The sequence below is a fragment of the Bubalus bubalis genome, chromosome 8 (assembly GCF_019923935.1).
Source record: "Bubalus bubalis isolate 160015118507 breed Murrah chromosome 8, NDDB_SH_1, whole genome shotgun sequence".
Lineage (NCBI taxonomy): Eukaryota > Metazoa > Chordata > Mammalia > Artiodactyla > Bovidae > Bubalus > Bubalus bubalis.
In genome coordinates this window covers 9,620,149-9,639,110 of record NC_059164.1, presented here as the reverse complement: position 1 = coordinate 9,639,110, position 18,962 = coordinate 9,620,149, and the positions used below count along the sequence as shown (strand labels likewise).

Genomic DNA, 18,962 nt, shown 5'->3' with positions numbered 1-18,962 from the left:
AAAATAATAATATATCTAAACTATATGTCTCAGGAGGTGGTAGATTTTAAAACACTTTTAAGTTATTTATATACATATAGGGACACTGTTTTTCTGAGAACTTTTGGCATTCAGCTGCCAACATTGCCAGATTTAACTCAACATAAATATATTCAAAACTGCACATAAAAAAAGATTTTCAATTTGTACTAAGAGTTGTTAGAATTGATTTCTAGGTAACTGGTAACAGTACACAAAAATATTGATATAAAAATGGCCAAAAAGCCAAAAATGAAAGAAAGGCAATGTTTTAAAGTCATTTAGTAAACATTCTTCTGTTCTTCCTCTGACTGTCCCATTCTATCCAAACACACACACATTTTTTTAAAATAATTAATGGTAACGTTCTCGCTGTCTTCTTTTTATTCTTATTCTAGATCTTGCTATTAAATTTGTTTGTTGCTCAAGTTGTCATTTCCCTTCATCTGTTTCAGTAACTGTGTGAGTCTCTCTATCTGCCTCAGTAACCTGGCTCTCCCTGCATGTCTGACACGGGTGGGGTAACAGTGACTTTCACCAGGCACCCTGTGGCAGGCGTCTGCTCTTCCCAGGTGAGACCTGTGGCCTGGGCTCTGTCGAGGTAAGAGAAGGGGAACAAAGTCCTGCAGAAATCTTGTGGAATTTACCACTACCTGTTCCTACACCCTGGAGACCCATTCAGGAGAACACCCCAACCACACCACCACCCAGGCCTCTCAGGCCCAGCAAGTACTGGCCAAGAAGACTATAATGCAGGGCAGCACCATTTCTAACTGTAGTCAGAAAGTTTGCTCAGTATTTCAATAGCCGTATATTCTGTCCGCTAAATTCTAATTTTTCTTGTGGTTGTTGTTTAGTCCCTAAGTTGTATCCAACTCTTTGTGACCCCGTGGACTATAGCCCACCAGGCTCCTCTGTCCATGAGATTTCCCAGGGAAGAATACTGGAGCGCGTTGCCATTTCTTTCTCCAGGGGATCTTCCCAATCCAGGGATTGAATTGCATCTCTTGCGTCTCCTGCCATTGGCAGGCAGATTCTTTACCACTGCACCAACCAGGGTTCAGAATTAATCAGAGTCTATATGAGATATAAGTTCTTGCTTCCCCTGAATTTCCTTGTTCAACCCTACTTACTACCTGTATATAAGTTATAAGGAACATCTATATAATGTATAAGTTGTGTAAGGCCACAGAAGGTTCTTCTGAAGAACCTTAAGTCACACACCCATAGAACTCATCAGTTGATATTTTCAGTGTGTTGGTGACGCATTGCCTGCACATTTTAGATTAATAACGTTATTTCCCTCTTATGATACTAATGGGTAATGCATTGATATTGATATGCATTGATACGCAGTACATTGATATTGATATTGACTGATCCTGTGGGCCAGGCACTGTGCTGTGCATTTTACAGAAATCATTGCTGATCCTTAACACCACAGATTATTACCCTTGTTATATAAATAAAGACTCACTGAGACTCACAGAAGTTAAATAATTTGTTCTTACCTACCGATAAGGCAAGTTCAGGATGTGAACCCAGTTCTGCCTGTTTCCAAAGCTTGTGCTGCTTTTATATCGCTCAGTTCTTTCTCTGCATCTCTGATCCTAGGATGAGCTCAGAGGAAACAGAAGATAACAGGGTTTTTAATGGATTGTTTGCTCACTTTGCAATACCCAAAAGTAATTCTATCAAATATGTAAATAAGTTAAATTTGTAATATGTAATGAATAAGTTAAATTTGATATTAAATGATAAAATAGTGTTTGTGTTACACAGAACTAACATACCTTTTAGCCTCATTGGGGGGGGGGTCTGACTCTAATCTGTGTAATTTCTGTTTGGGGACTCATTCTTTAACCCAAAATGCAACCAAGTTTACGTGTCAACACATCATGTTAGATGAGCATCCTAAAAGTGTGTCAACACAAAAGTGTTTGATCAGGACACAAAAAGCCGTCTGGGGCATAAAGGAAAACACGATGCGTCCATGCGGGTCTCCTTTGAGTATTTAGATCCTGGTCCGGCAGTGTTTCAGGGCTTATTGGTAAGTTTCCATTTCTGCGTGATCTCTTACGTCTCACAGCTGCTGCCAGAGCGATTGCGTCTCTCTCTCCCCAGTGGCCTTTACAATCCTGTGAGATTGCCCTCCCCCCAGGGTCACCATACTGCGCTAGCACAGAGAAGAGCCCTGCCGGTCATGCGAGTGGGGGACTCCTGGGGCTCTGTGTTCCCCCGGGCCCCTCCCTTAGGCTTCACCTCCTTCTGGAATTGGTAGAAAAATCGCGTCAGCACAGTAGCTCATGCTTACATTCACCTGTGGTTCTTTTGTAGCGTAATTGGACTCCCGGGAGAAGAGGACTGGCCCAGAGATGTTGCCCTACCCAGGCAGGCTTTTCACTCAAAATCTCCTCAACCAATTGAGAAGTTTGTAACAGACATTGATGAACAAGGCAAAGACCTGCTTCTGGTAAGTTCACACGATGCAGTTGGTCTTCTCTGCACTCACGAATAGAACTCATCAGCTAATATTTTTAGTGTGCTGGTGATGCATTGCCTACACATTTTAGATGATTGACGTTACTTCCCTCTTATGATGATAATGGGTAATGCATTGATATTGATACGCGCTGATATTGCACTGATATGCAATGAATTGTTACTGCTATTGAGAAGTCCTATGTCCACACTGGGCGCTGGGCACAGCATCAGTTCAGCCTCACATGCCGCAGCCTCACAGGACAGAGCCAAAATCTCTCTGCAGCTTTCATTTCCACCCCCGTGGCAGCTAGTGACTTTTGATTCTGCAGTGTCTTCAGGTCCTATAGAAAGGGAAAGAATCTGATTCACACCCTTTCATTCTGCCATTTTTTAATGTTCTTTTGAATGCAGCCTTAGAATCCTCTGGATTCGTCTAAACATATGCTTCAGTAGAAGTAAATATTATGTTTCCTTGTTTACACTTTCCTGCTACTTTAAGCAGCTTCTTTGGCATTTTAAATGTGTCTTTTCTTAAAACAGGCACATCTTTAGGAAGATGTTTTTCCAAAGGAACCAAATAGCAAGACTCCTTCCAGTTACTGATTTATTTAAGAAGTATTGAACGTGCCCTGCCATATAAAATACCTCACCAAAAACAAAGGTCTATGCCCTGTTTGAGACTCAAACTCATATACTTGGCTTTGTACATAATTCCCTGTACTTGGAGACCAGGGCAATGTACCTACTGGACTACTCCTGGTGTCTGGAACCCAATGAGTAGTAATGAGTCTATTCTTTACCAGCCAAATGAACAACCTTTGATATCTAGCCAAGGAAGTGCTCCTAGACTCAGAGGAGCCAGTGCTCCCATTCTGTTAGTGTATTACAAATTTAGATACAGACCTAAGAGTCTATAAGTCTGGGGAGAAATGTTATGCTTCAGCTCTGTATGGACACAGCCATTGACTGGCCTGTTTGCAGAACCATGGATTTTTCCCAGTGAAAGCCCTAACTCCATCTTCACCTCATGGTGGCTCATTTGATGGTTAGGCAAAAGTTCCCTCCACTGCCAAATTACAGATGAGACAGCCCTATTCCCTCCCTGCTGTTTCTTTGTAAGACACTCACTAAGGACCTTGGCCCGCATCCTTTGAGATAGATTAATCAGAGAGGAGAACATTCACCTAGACAAGGGCTCACTGTATACTGCATACATACCCAATGGTTTACGTGCTATCGAGGAAATTTCTTCCTTGATTTCTCTTACATTTCACAGCTCATTTGGTGGGGAGGGTCTGATTCTAATCTTACGTAATTATTGTTTGGGGAATCGTTCTTTAACCCAGAATGCAACCAAGCATGTATTTGCATTACCTTAAGAAAAGGAGATTTGATGGATCGCTTCTGGTGGCCTGCAGATGGAGAGCCGTCCAGAGTACGTCACTGTTGTGCGCATCGCCTTCTCTTACCAATTCTGCTTTTCCCTGCCCTTCACTCCACCTCTTTGCTTCTTTTCAGTCCTGCTGTCTGTTCCCCTTAACATCAGCTGGTCTCTTGACTACCAGAACTCACTAATTCACGGATCCTTTCTTCTGCAGTCCCTCTGCGAGCATTTTTCCTGCCTCTGTTTCCTCCATCGGATTCTTACAGAGAGGAATCTGGCTGGCACACCTTACGCTTTTGCTGCCAAACCATGGTATGGGTTGGTACCTAAGGCCAAGCTGCACTCCTAGCCCAATCAGCTATGCTGGGAGAGGGTGAGGACTACCTGATATAAAATACAGCCACCATAGGCTTTCCTTGTCAGCAGGAACTTTGAATGAAATGTTTCTCTTAGTAGAGGGTTCTGGGTAGAGAGTCACAATGATGAACAACTTTAAAGTAACCCACTGTTTCAGCTACTGGAACGTCCAAAGACAGCCCCAAAGATTTCCTGGCCCCAACATCAGTAGGAATCACCGAGAAGAACTTAAAATTTAAAGATAACAGACAATCCCATGTGTTCATTCAAGGTCCCCTGATAGCGGTGGTGGCTTTCAGAGTCAGACTACAGGTGCTAATCTGAAGAAGTAGCAGGAGACGAAAAAGGAGCAAAGAAACCTACCAAAGAGAGAAGGAGGTCGGTAGATAAGGAGTGGCAGCAGAGATTAGAAGAGCAGAGGAGAGGAATAAAAAGCAGAGCTCAGACTCCCCTGGTGGACCAGTGGTTAAGAATCTGGCCATCAATTCAGGGGGACACGGGTTCGATCCCTAGTCTGGAAAGATCCCTCAAGCCACAGAGCAAGTAAGCCCGTGTGCCACGGCTACTAAAGCCTGCATGCCTTAGGGCCCATGCTCCACAACCGGAGAGGCCACCGCAATGAGAAGCCTGTGACTACAGCTGGAGAGAGCCCGCACGCGGCAGCAAAGACCCAGCACAGCCAGCAACTGGTTTTTAAAAATTTAAAAAGCAGAGCCAGGAACATCATGACCAGTTGAGGGTTAAGCGTGAAGCATAATATGCACAGATATTCAGGGAAAGGACAGTCCAAGACCTTAAACCTCAGAACTATCTAAAATCTCTCACCGTTTCATCTTAGAGAGACACGAGCTAGAACTGTAAAGCTGAGAAAGCAGCCCATGCAGTACGAGAGAGGCCCCTGCGACCCTCAAAGTACTGTTCCTCTATTGAAAATGTTTTACTGGGAGGGCAAGGGAAAGGAAAATTGTTGACAATTAACGTTTTAAAGTTGAACGCTTTTCCATTTCTATCTGAAAAGAAGTCGACTTTATACAATGCTTCAGTCATACGTGTATGGATATATACATCAACATTTATAAATACTCTTATGTAAATCTATAAGGAAAGTAGTGTGCAGTAACAAGACAGTTCAGGGGGAGAGTTATTTTTAGCAACCCAAACCTACATATCTTTACAAGTTTTGCCCCGTCCATCGTGATTAACTTTGGAGGCTGGATACGTCCTCCAGACATGATGCTCTTGTAGAAAAGAAGTTTTGGAGTTCTTGCTATCTAACTGCTTTCAGAGCCTGAGGTAGTACTTTTTTTTTTTTTTTTTTTTTTTTTTTTGATACTTGTATTCGTCTGCTTCTGCTGCATAACAAGCAACCAAAATAAATATCTCACTAGCATTCAGCAGTCAACCTTTGTCTCTTGCTCATGGGTCTGCACGTTGGCAGAGACAGCTCTGTGAGTCATCTAAAGCAACTCTTCTTCAGCCAGTGGGTCAAGTGCTGGTCTTCCCCATGTGTCGCGTTCTGGGACCCAGACCAAAGGGACTTTGGCTCCCTGGGGCGTGTTTTTCTCATCATGGAAGGAAGGTGGGTCCTCCCAGAAGGGCAAGCAGAAACATACGATGCCCCTAACGGCCTAGGTAGGCTTGGCAAAGGTACCCTGCTATTTCTGTCCGTGTTCCATTGGCCGATGAAAATTACATGGCCGAGGCCAACTTTAATAGAACAAACACTCCCCCAATGGAGGCAGAGAAGGAAAGAAAGGAAATTTGTGTTGGAAAATCATCCAGATCCACTGTAGTAGTCAAGTAGCAATTCCAAAAGCTCGTTTTAAGTCAGTTATTTGGCAAGCAAATTATATTTTTTTGCAGAAACAACATTATTACGCAAGAGTTTGAAATTAATTCTCAAAATAGCCAGTTGCTCTGTTGAAGTAGAGCAATAACAAGACTCAAGCACTTTTTCTAACAATATTTCTGTAGGACAAAGTGTGTTACAACCTCCAGCTTGAGATTCTCACACACACGCCCCACCGCAGGCTAAGGATTCCTCCTCCTCTCTGCCGCGCTCCCAGCTCTAAGCTTTCAGTGTCGTGTGGGAACAGGCCTTCCTCCCAGAGGATCCTCTAGGGATGTCTCTATCTTGGACATATTTCCACAACTTTTTTTTCCTTCTTTCCTATGTCCTGGGAATTAAACTAGCAGCTTCCTTTTCTAGTGCCACTACGTAATTTTCTCCTTCTTGGACTCTGGGAAGAGAGAACTCCGGCTCAAGAATTTGCCCCTGCTTTCCTGTCCTTTGAGAATTCAGCCCTTGTAAAGCTCTTCTCAAGATGTTTATTGCTATTCGAGACAGTAGAACAAGCGCCTTCCTCTGCTTGTTGTTTGGACCTAATTTTCAGAAGACAGGTTGGCATCCATGGACTGGTAGGGAGCTCAGGATAAATAAGATTTGGGGGGACCCAAAAATTCACTTGACGTTAAGTGTAGAATTTTCTGTTTGTACTTTTCTAGGTCAGTTGTATTCAGCCGAGTTTTAGGAGTCGCTAATCGAATCAGGACTGTGAAAGACTTGAGGGCTCAGATTAAATGAAAGAGGTCTACATAATTGTGATGATGCTAAAGCTAGATTACATACAGCAGGGGTCCCCAGCCTCTGGGCCACGGACCAGTACCTGCTGTCAGATCAACGGTAGCATTAGATTAAAAATAAAGTGAAAGTGAAGTCGCTCAATCGTGTCCGACTCTTTGTGACCCCATGGACTGTAGCCTATCAGGCTCCTCCGTCCATGGGATTCTCCAGGCAAGAGTGCTGGAGTGGATTGCCATTTCCTTCTCCAAGATTAAAAGTGCACCATAAATGTAATTCCCTTGAATTGTCCCCAAACCATCCCACCCCCACCCCCATCCATGGAAAAACTGTCTTCCACGAAACCAGTCCCTGGTGCCAAAAAGGTTGAGGACCACTGACGTGGAAGACTGAAATTCAGAGACATTTCAGACCCCAGCCCGCTTCAGCAGACACTGTCACAAGGATGGAGGAGCTGGCATAGCTTCTCTGCTCCCTGGGAGCTCCTGAGGCAGTGGTGTGGACAGGTGGGGTGTTACTCATCGCTAGTTGGTGCTGACCACCTGCTGGGCATGCTGGAGGAGTTGCTAGAAGGAGAGGAGGAGGATTAGAAGAACAGGATTGCCTGGGGTTGGAGTGGAAATGGAACTGAAATTAGAGGAATGTTAATAACTCATTGATTTGTACTAGCAGCTTAGGAAGACAGATAGCTGCTTTCCTCCTTTCACCTTCTACCTGCACTTGGTCAGCAGCCTGAAATAGACTTTAGTGATTTGAATTGAATCTAATGGTCTCCCTGTATGGCCACTGCTAGCCCCTATGGCACCTTGACATGAATTAGAAGGAAGGCATCTCTCCCTCCAGGAGGTACAGCCCTAGGGTGGGGTACATGACTTGCTAGTGGATCGGGATAATCAGGGTCTAGGTTTAGCCCTTACTTGTTGCCCCTTCCACTGGCCCTGTGTTTAGTAATTAGCCTTACACCTGAACAAGGCAACCCCTTCCCATTTCCCGCTCATGGATAAAACTTGGGCAGAGTGAAAAATCAGGGTGAAGACTGACTATGGCACCAAGTTTGCTAGCATCAGAAAAATCAGTTCCCTAACTAAAGTTATAAGTATGCTGTAATAAGGGCTTCCCAGGTGGCTCAGTGGTAAAGAATCTGGCTGCCGAGCAGGAGACCTGGGTTCAATCCCTGGTTCGGGAAGATCCCCATCCCTGGGTTGAGAAGATCCCCTGGAGAAGGGAATGGCAACCCACTCCAGTATCCTTCCCAGGAAATCCCATGGACTGAGGAGCTTGGCGGGCTACAGTCACAAAGAGTCAGACACAACTTAGCAACTCAACCACCACCACCACATGCTAATTAATAATAATATGATTGAGTTGGAAAAAAATCTAGGTAGGTAACAGTCCACAAGCAACCCAAAAGGTGTTGCCTTTTGAAGCAAAAGGAGAAGAGGGCAGCAGAGGATGAAATGGTTGGATAGCATCACCGACTCAATGGACATGAATCTGAGCAAGCTCCAGGAGATAGTGAAGGACAGGGAAGCCTGGTGTGCTGCAATCCATGGGTCAGAGTCGGACACAACTTATCAACTCAACAACAAGACAACCACAACAACGTAAGATGAGTAACTCTCTACGTTGTTGTATTTAGTGTCCCTGAAAGTAGATATCCATTCTCATTATGCATGCTAGGTTGCTTCAGTTGGGCCCGACCCTCTGAGACGCTAGGGCCTATAGCCTGCCAGACTCCTCTGTCCATGGGATTCTCCAGTCAAGAATACTGGAGTGGGTTGCCAAGCCCTTCTCCTAATACATGACAGTGAATAGATACGTAACTATATAAGCACATGGACGAGTTTTATGTCACTCTGTTATTTTTTCTCCATCACAGAAGTGCTTGACATTTAATCCAGCCAAAAGAATATCAGCATACAGTGCCCTGTCTCACCCATACTTCCACGATCTGGAGAGGCGCAAGGAAAACCTGGATTCCCACCTGCCGCCCAGCCAGAACAGCTCGGAAATGAATACCGCTTAACCTGCCTTGAGCTGATCATCCCGAGAACCTCCTTGGTGGCTGAGGGGTCCCCCGAGGAAGCCTTGCAGAGCTGTTGAGGATCACTGGCTGGAGACCTTCTAGCTGCTGTCTTCCGGATGGGCTCTGCTTCTCCGAGGAAACCACCTCGTTTACTGTTTTGAAATCAATGCAAGAGTGATTGCAGCTTTATGTCCATTCGTTTGTTTGTTTGTCTGTTTGTTTCAAGAACCTGGAAAAATTCCAGAAGAGAAGCTGCTGACCCATTGTGCTGCCATTTCATTTTTTTTCTGATCTTGAATGCTGCCAGTGTGACATGAGCAACCTGGGCACAGCTGAGTGAAATTGTACATGTGATCTCTCTGTAGCTGCTGGGGCCTGATGTGGTACTTCTGAGTGAGTGAGGGTGCATGCGCGTGTGTGTGTGATTCTTGATCTCTTAAAAAGTGTTACTTTCTGTAAACGAGAAGAAGAGTTAAATTTTAAAGACTCAAAAGTGACCGCTAAATAACAGGTGTCTGTTGACTAAAGGAGATCCACCAAAATGGGCTTCTCAAATTAGAAAATTGAGCCTGTGTCCTTAGCATTTCTTTTGTGGTCAAAAGCAGTCAATTCACTAGTAGTAAAGGGTTCACCATCTAGGTGAAGTTTTATACACACAACAAAAAGAAAAAATAACTCTAGTATCTTTTAAGAAACCTGTTTCTGAAAGCACATATTCTATTTACTCTTCAAAAAGCTGCATTTACTCCTTGTCATTTTAACCTGTATAGTATGCTTGATTGTTTCTTTTAAAGAATACCCTTATAAGCTTGCTATAGATTTAGGGAGTGTACCTCAGCAAGGTAAAATTGTCAAAAAAAAAAAGAGAAAGCCTTTATTTCCTGGTTTGGAATTTATTTCTTTTTTTGGTTTTTGTTGTTACTTTGTTTTGGTTTTGATTTTAGGAATTTTCAGGAACTGTTTCCTTTTTGAGTTGGAGGATAGTTCTCTCTGACTAGAGGCAGGAATGCCATGTAAGTTCTCCTCCACCTTTTACACTGTACTTCTTCTGCAGTGCTCTGCCTAATTTGCAAAGTGTACATCTTTATCTGTCCCCCAGCATGTCTAATGTATTCCACTAGCCTTACACAGTTCATGACAGACCGCTTAGGCTGCTCTCATGCATCTCCTCCTTTCTTTCCTTCAATGAACCTATCATCAGTAGTTTGATTCCGATGATGGCTTTTGGCTCCAATTCCACAATCCTAACAGAATCGCATGTGTTCTCCCCCTACTGCAATCTTCCTGGTGTTTACTGTTGTTACCTAGGCAGTGAGCAGAAGACTGGTTCTTCTCCATCACTGAGATGTAGATTGCTTTAAAGTGTTCCTTAGTGTTTTGCATTTTTATAGATTATATTGTCAGTGTAGTATCTGAGGGAACGTCCTGAACTATTTTTTAGGAATGTGTATTTGCTCTGTAAAATTACCTATTCTCCATCCACCAGGCTGCGCTTGCTTCTAGGGCCTTACGCACATTCCCCGCTCCCTGCAGAGCCAGCCTGACCTGGGCATTGTGAACAGCCTTACCGTTCCTCTTGCCATTTTTCTCTGCAGTACTTTATATCCCATGCCATCTCTGCCGTCTGCGTAGGTAGTGCTCAGTCGGCTCTAGTAACCAGAAGACACAGAGATGAAGTATCCTTTGGTAAGTTTTAGCTCCCTTGGCTTTCCAATTCATGTTTCGCGTGTATGCAACAGTTAGGCCATGTTTAGCATTAGGGTCTTCAAAGAATGGACGTTGCTTCTCTCAGAAGGAAATGTTCTATATGCTGTTCATGCATAATCAGGCCTTTCCGAGTTCTCCATTACTTAATATTGTATACGACTATCTTGAACAAGAGAAAAATTAGGAGACTTTTCTCTTTGAGAGCTTTCTGGGTTGGGACCCATTCTTTTCTAATATATATATATAGTTTAATATTGTTCTAATTCAGTAACTTTAAGAGCAGGAAAATTTTTGCTAAGGCAAGCTCTGAATGAGGAGATGGGCCATCAGGATGCCTTTCCAGTCTTCCTGTGACGGCATCCATTATCTTTTGCCATCACTGCAAATGCTTGAGATATAACAGACCCAGAACATTCGAGGCAAATGTACTGTGGTCCCCCCAGATAAGTAAGGGGGACCACAGATAAATGAGTTCTGTCTTTCCTTTGGGGGTCAAAATAATAAAGACCAGGGGCCTGGAAATTGAATTTTAAAACACTGCACTGATCCGTCAGGAGCTTTTCAGTAAGTATCCATGGTTAGAGTGAACATAACTTGGGTTTTGGCTTTTGCAAAAATTTTTCATAAGTTCACTCAAGAAAAATGCAGCTGTTCTAAACTGGAATTTTTCAGCATTCTTTAGCATTTTAAACACGTAGAAAGTTCAATTTTTATTTCCAACATATGCTCCTGATTCATTTATTGGTGGCGTTTATAAAGAAAACTTCAAGCACGAACATTTAGATACTTGCCAAATTACCCTGTGAGCGGCAGAGTGAGAGAGCTTTTCGTCCTCTGTGAACTCGTTAAAGAGTCTGTCCCCGGCTCCTCCATCCTGGTGGCTGTAGCACTTGAGTGATTACTTTTTTGTTTTCTGTCTCTCACATCCGGCTCACCACTTCTGAGACACAGATCCCACACATGCACCTTTGCCATTAGGGCACTTTGAATCATAGAGCAGAACACAAGCTTACTGAATGCGGCTTATTCTTCTGTGACATATGGTTTCAGACGTCTTTGCCAAAACCTAGGCAGTGATTAGCTGAAAAGGTCATATTGCCCCAGGGTTACACTGAAGCAGCTTATAGCACTAAGAAACAGGATGACAGACTTGAAATCACATTTGAATTTCTTACTAGGATTGGGACAAGAATATTTGCCCGATCGTTTCTGTGTATTTCGATCTAGCGGCCCACACATGGGGAACTGCTGTGCCAGGGTGGACTTGTAACAACCTACATGTAAAGAGTCCATTTAAGCATCATAAGCTCTCACCTGGCAAAGGTAATAAGGCTGTACCCTTATAATCTTAAAAACAATCCCCAAGAGCTTGTCAGAACCCAGTGCACTGGAGCCTCCCACTTGGCCTCCCCCTTTGAAGTGGATGGGAACTCAAGGAGCGGAGAACCTGTTTTGGAAGAAAGCTCCAGGCCATTTTAGCCCCCTGTATTCTCATGCTTTTCTCTCAGGAAGCACACATTTTGAATGACTGACTTTTCACTTAGCCTCAGCTGACTTATACTAAAAATAGTTCAAAATATTCACCTGATTCTCAGCCTCTTCATTTTGGGTAAAAATGAAAATTTCAGAATGCATGGGATGTTACTATCTTAAATAAAGCGTGGATCTTTTAATAGAGAAATTTATGATATGACTCCAGAATGTGATACTACCCATCCTGGTGAGAAAAAAACTTAAATATGACCAAACCTTTGAGTCTTAAATAGTGGATTTAAAATGAGTTTTTAACTAACTATGGCTACTTCTCTTAAACAGGGGTACCTATAAAAGTCAGTAATGACAATTCTTATTCCTTAATAGAAATTAAATCATGTATGCTTCCTAATATCATAAACATACCAAAATTCTTCTCTAAAGAATTGCTTCTCTTTTTAAGTGACTTTACTGTAATTTTTATGATAAGCACATGAGAGTGTCTCATTTTCCAAAAACAGGCCAATGTTGCATAGGTAGGTGTAGGAAAGAATAATGTTGAAAGTTAATAAGCCACTGTAGTTACTTAATTGTGTTAGTGCAATTTCTTGGAACAGAAATAATTGAATATTATATATTCCAGATATTGATAGAATTCAAAAGAATGCTTAAAGACATAAAATAGTGTGTTTATAAAAATAAAGATGCGATTATTTCTAAATTTTGTAAAAACCAGAAGATACTAGGCAGTGGCTAGAGGAAATTCTGGAGAAAATGAAGGTATTCAAAGAAAGATAGTTTCAAAGTTACGTGTATTTTATTTAAAGTCACCTGGCAGCTATGAACGTGATATGGTCAAAAACAAGTTTTATGGAAAAGCCATTCCAAACAGTTATCATTTCAAAGGTTGAGCTAAGCAAGCTAAACCACCCCTATTCCTTCCACATTTCATGGGAAGAAGCAGCCACGTGAAGCTACTCTTGTGCAAGCCTGAAAATGTTCGATGTTAAAAACAATAAATTTTGTAAAGGTATGTGTTTCCTGTGCCACCAAGACTTTTGAAAACTTGTGAAACCTAAACCGTTTATCATGTGTGTTCAGTACATACAGACACATGATGAGGAAGATAATTACATGTTCCTTCCCTACAGTGGAAAAACTTCAGACTCCCATAAAGCTGCCAAGCAAGTCCCCAGATAACTGGCAGTGGTGTCTCCCTCAAAGGCATAAGCAGATAGTAGTTTCACTTTTTTCTCAATGTAATTTTCAACCTGGTTTTATTACACACCTATATCTCAAGCATTTCTAGTTTGTCCTTTTTCAGAAAATAAACCAAAAATATTCCTTTGGCCTTATCCATCTTCCGACCTTTGTTAACAACAAAAAATGGAGAAAGAGGAGGGGTCTGATTTTTAAATGTTTTCCTCAGTTGTTTTTGTTTTTTAAATGAAGTGCAAGCCAGCTTTTCAAATGTTTTCTATTTCTTAGCATTCCCTGAGAGTTAATTGAGATAAAAGAATGGACATCCATCAATATATTTTATGTTTTCTTAATAACTGGTGCTCTGGCCTTCGAGAATATAACAAGACTCACCTGAAAATAAACACAGTTTTTTTTCCAACTATCTAGTTAAATACTAGTACAGCAATTTGAAGTCAAAATATTAGGAAAGGGAAGTGGTTTTTCTTTCACGTGTCTGTTTTTAAATTCACATTGTCCTAAGGGATGGCCTTTCTTGTTTTATTCTAGTATATTCCACAAGGTGGCACTTTGAAGGGGGGTATGGAATCTGAGCGACGCCTCTAACTTTATTTTTCTGCATACGTTTAACTTTTGCCTAGCACTTGTTTTTCAGGATGATTCATAGTCCTCACGATGTTCTGTACCTTAGATATTTTAACTGTCAGCTAAGTTCTGAACAGTTGTCTGCAAGTAAATTGTTCTTGAGGATGCATAAGACACCCATTTTGATTATTTAAGTGTATGATGAAAGCCTAGTCGTTAATTTGTTCATGAAACATTTTTTGAGGTAACTCATTACCTCACTTTTCCAGGTCCAGAAATTAGAAAGTTGGACAGGCTTATTACTCAACAGGCAACACTCATCTGTGAATAGGATAGTGTGGTTAGGAGTGTAAGACTCCTCCAGAGGCCTCAGGCACAGTATGTATATCCCATGTCAGCTGCTTTCCCATTGCCCACCCTCGTGGCCATTACACCATCCAATTTAAAAACCCTAACTAAAAAAATCAGATGAAGACACTGTTTAAGTGACACATCAGCTACTAAATAGACCAAACTATTTTTTCAAAGATCTGCTATGCTGAAACAGAGCCCTAAAATACTAAAAGACCTGCAAATTTGTATAGTCACAAGTGTAAATTCACAAGATATTCTAATTTTTAAACATTTTCTTTAAGCCTAAGAGCTAATAACTTAGGAGTATATCTACATTAAGTGATGTCTCCGTTTGTGAAATTCCTTGGCAACTTCATGTTATAGAAATATATATGTTTTCATACACTTTTGTTTTAATTTACAGATCTGCTCAGACACCATTATCCACCTGATTATTTTAGTCAATTTGAGAAGTCATTTTCTTCTGTAGTGTCACTGAAATTTAGAAGGAAAGAAATTACATTATTTTTCCAGCCTTCCCTTAGCAGAACCCAGCGGAAGGCCGTTTATTCCTTCTGAGTGGCAGAAACTCCATAGTCCCTGCTTCACTTTTCTCCGAAGCAGCCAGATGGCTAGTCTCAGTAATTTATACTGAATCAAAATACCGCACACATTAGGCGCTGTCAAATCTTCGGCCTGTCCATCTTCTTAAAATCCCATTGAAGAAGATTCCAGTTTAAGCCCCTCAGTGGAAGGCCGAATTCAAACCTCCAGTCTGTTATCATTTGGGCCAGTCTGAACCCTATTTACTCCTGTTCAAAACCTCCCTCCCACCGAAAAAGCCTTCCCGTGCGCTGCACCATCGCCCCGCCCCTTTGGCCGTAGAGTATCAGTGGGCGGGGCTGACCGAGACCCGCCCACCGCTCACCTATTCGTACCTGAAGTTGATGTACAGACCCGGCGGGATACTGTCCGAGGTCCGTGTGCCCTGCTGCTGTCTCAGAGGCATCTGTTCTGCAGTCTTAGGAAGTAAAATGTCCCTAGAGGCAAACGATGTCTTCTGTGCATAAATAAGTACAACATAATTCTCCGAAAGTTCGGGTATAAAGAGATGCTACTCTATCAAGCTATCTACCAGGCATCTCTCAAGCTCTAAGCTCTGCTTTTTTTTTTTTTTTTCCCTAAAAGAAGTTGTATAATTACAGGAAAGATTTTTTTATTTTTTTATTTTCTATCATTCTACATATATGATGGCAAAAGATATGCCTGGAAAAGTTTTGTTTGGAAAACTTATTTTCTGCTTCATCCTCGGTTGGCAAAAGCTCCTAACTCTTTAGTTTCAAACTTTTTTTTTCTCCTTTTTCTTTGTCAGGTAAATAAAGGTATATGTGAGCAAATTATGTTATGTAGGAAGGAGACTCTCCTGTTGAGAGGAACCTTTGATGTGAATTGTTTTGTCAAACAACCCCTTCCCTATTTAAGGAGTTTGGGTTGTCAAATGTAGTTTTTCTTAAAGGGGACACATAACTGCATAATGCTGTAAAGAACTATGATTGTAGCACTAATCAGCAAGCTTAAAGCCACAAGTTACATCATTTCTAACTCTGTGGTTTCTAGCCAAACCCATTGAAGTGCTTAGGTTACAGTCCTGAAGAGACCCTTCATACCCTTACTTGAAAGTTTCTAATCTTAAGTTTTATTAAATGCAATAATATGTATTAACTAGCAATATTTGTGTGATCACCAGCAACTCTGAATTTGACCTTGAAGTCTCTGGATAAGGAAAATAGATCCCAGCAGTAATACACATCTTGAACCCTCTGCCCCCACCAAGTGTATTGTATATCTTGCCATTTTGGCCCTGTGTTTGCAAGAAATGTATACGGGAATATTTTAATTCCTTAACTTACTTTGTATTCATTTTATTTTTCTATGACCAGTGATAAGTCTGTTAGTTAGCACATGGAATGAATAGCATCAGCTACTCCTAGGATCAGCACTTAACACGGAGGGAAATTTTTATTCCAAGTTGTTCTACATTTGCATAAATTATTTCTATTATTGTTCATGTATATTATTTATTTCTCAGTCACACTAGGCCTGTGAAAGCGCAACAGAAGGCAGACTGCATTAGGATTTGCATTTAATGCTCATAATCATGGTCTTGATGGAACTAAGAAAATTAAAATTAAGACTAAGCCCCCAAGTAAGCTGCATGCATTTTAACATGATTAGTAGAATTTAAGTCTATAGAGATAGTATTTTTGTGTGTCTAGGTGTTTTATAAGTATGTAGAGGAGTTAAAGCAAAGGACTTAGTTGTTCTCTTGTCAAGTATGCATATGTTATGGTGTGAAATACAGCAAAAATTAAAACTGCAGATAGCAAAGCATCAAATAAGGCCTTCAGTTAGGAACTGTGCCAAGTGGTCATCATAATAGATGGCAGGTAGAGACAGATGCCTGGTTGGCACTTCCGCTTAGCTGGCCGAGAGAAGAAGCACCCCCTACCCTGACTCGATCTGTGCTCTCATAGGTGTTGGGTACCGTAGGGGGAACAGGTAGCCCTGTTGAAAGGAGACCAATGTGTGAGTTTTCTGTAGAAGCAGAACTGCCAGCCTGTGCCATGAGGCTTCCAGAACGTGCCAGATGGGAGAAGTCCAAGGTTGTGTGCTTCAAGCAAGGTGGTTTTGTAGAGAAGCACTGCAGTCTGGTCACTGAAGCAAAGAAGGGCTGCGGGTACGTTGTCAACGATGGGATCTTAACCACCAACAGTCCCTAACACCTCAAAAGCTCGTTGCATGTCTGCTATTTTAAGTTTTGACCTGAAGGTTACAAGGCAAGTGTTTTGTATAGAAGAGCAGTATGTGTTAAGAAAAGCACAATGTCGGTTCCCATAGAGTGCAGAGTAGGACTAGAGGATTTTATAGGCTTATCATTTCTGAGATGTGTTAAAAAAAAAAAAAGGCATGTTTTCACCTTAAAATGTATTGGTGTTTCTGCACTCCTATAGGGCCTAGTTAAAAGTTTCTTTTAGATTTCAGCAAGGCTGTTGCAGCCAGGGAGTTATTGTTTGCTTTTTTTTTTTTTACTTATTTTTATAATAGAAGATGTTTTTAAAGTAGAAGAAAATCTTAATTAGGGCTTCTGACTTGTTGGTTTCTGTGTTTGAAATCATGGTTCTGGAGATGTGGGGATTGCACATGCGCATGTCAGATACTGACTGAGGCTGTGTGCGCCAGCCCAGGAGAACAGATGCTCCACCAGCCTCTGCATCCTTTCCTCGCTCCCTTGGCAGTGTTCCCTGCCCCCTTCCTGACCTATCCATCCGCTGCCCCTCATCCTCCTCTGCTGTACTTTGGGGTCAGGGACGTGACGAGAGATGCTTTAAGCATCCTAGGTATGCCTGTTCAGGCTTGGCCACCATCCCTGTGGCCATAGTTCTCAAGAGAAAGTTCCCGGTGCTGAACACAGAGAACAGTCAGGACACCAATCACAAATGCCTTCTCGCCTCTTCGTATGGATCTTGATTTTTAAACCCAGTCATTCTACAGAGCATTCCGTTTCCGCTGTGGTGCAAATAGAAAAACTAACCCAAGACTATAAAGCACATTCCAGGCTGCTGTTTTCTGTCCATCTGCAGGCTGTTCTTTCACTGTATTTCTTCATACTTGAAACTCATTCTGCTATTTTAATATCAGGTACAGACGTATAAGGGTGCATGTTCCTTAAAGGTGCGAAACAACTCTCATTCCGTTTGCTCATGTTGCTACATAATGCTCTGTTTCGGTGCTTTGGGTTCAGCAGGTTGGAGAAGCAGTGCAGAAACTCACTGCTGGGGTCACAGTTTTACACGAATGTTGGCAGGTGGCTTTGTGGTAGATATGACTTCCACTCTTCTCTCTATCCACAAGATGGAGAGTTCCTACACTGGTCAGGCAGGCTCACCGGGGTGGCCTTCCTCACAGGGTCCACAAGCCTGTGCTCTCCCCAGGAGTGGGTGCAGCACACCTCTCCAAAAGCAGGGGCCTGCCTACATACCCAGGTCACTTAGCCCTCAAAGAGAAATGACCTCGGGTGTAGACAGGAGAATGGAAAGAGCCGTCTCACTCTAGAGGCCAACCTCGTAGAAAGCCCTCCTGAGGCAAAAAAAAAAAAAAAAAAAGAAAAGAAAGAAAATGAAAAAAAAAGAGAAAGCCAATCTGTAAAATTACCCTCCTCCCAGTGCCCTGAGCTGAGTGATTTTGCTTCCTTCCTTTTAGCTAGATGAAAATATAGGTCAGTTTACCTAGACTCTTCCTTTCGGAAGAGGAAAATAGAAAAGTAGGTATTTGTATCATGAGAGATATGGAATGCAAGGACCGCCAAAACTTACATTAAATACCCCCATTGCTAGCAGTCTGTTCCAAATTAGCTCAAGTAAGTGGTGCATGATGACTTGGGTTGCCAAGGGCAAAGGTAGGTCTCCTAGCTCTTACTCTTAAGACTTGTTTGGAGAGGAACTACCAGTGGTGACTGAAGCGATGGAACGTGTTGGAAAATTCAGAGGGTTACAGATCAAGAATCCTTTGGAAACTGGATGTCTTACTGGGTGCTAGAATGCAAATTTAGGTATTTATTGTCAGGTAATGGAATTCATTGTTTTTTTTAAGAATTGGTGTTGAAATGTCATTGTCCAGTTCATTGTTTTCACTTATGCACAAGCTGAATTGAGGCAAAAAGACAATGGTTTGTATATTTGTCATATCTTTTGTATTTCTTACAATAAAACTCTTGGTAGCAAATAAAAATAATAAAAACAGCAATTTTGACCTGC

General features: G+C 42.0%; 1 protein-coding gene across 4 annotated transcripts in view; it reads left to right on the top strand.

Annotated features, from left to right (window-relative positions):
- CDK6 (cyclin dependent kinase 6) overlaps nt 1-18,962 on the top strand; it is a 253,952-nt gene extending 234,990 nt beyond the window's left edge. For all 4 annotated transcript variants that reach the window (XM_025290849.2, XM_025290850.2, XM_006078335.3 and 1 more), the window contains 2 exons: nt 2,356-2,491; nt 8,704-18,962. In XM_025290849.2, the coding sequence (XP_025146634.1) occupies nt 2,356-2,491; nt 8,704-8,850 (283 nt within the window). In that variant the 3' untranslated portion in view covers nt 8,851-18,962. The remainder of the gene's footprint in view (nt 1-2,355; nt 2,492-8,703) is intronic.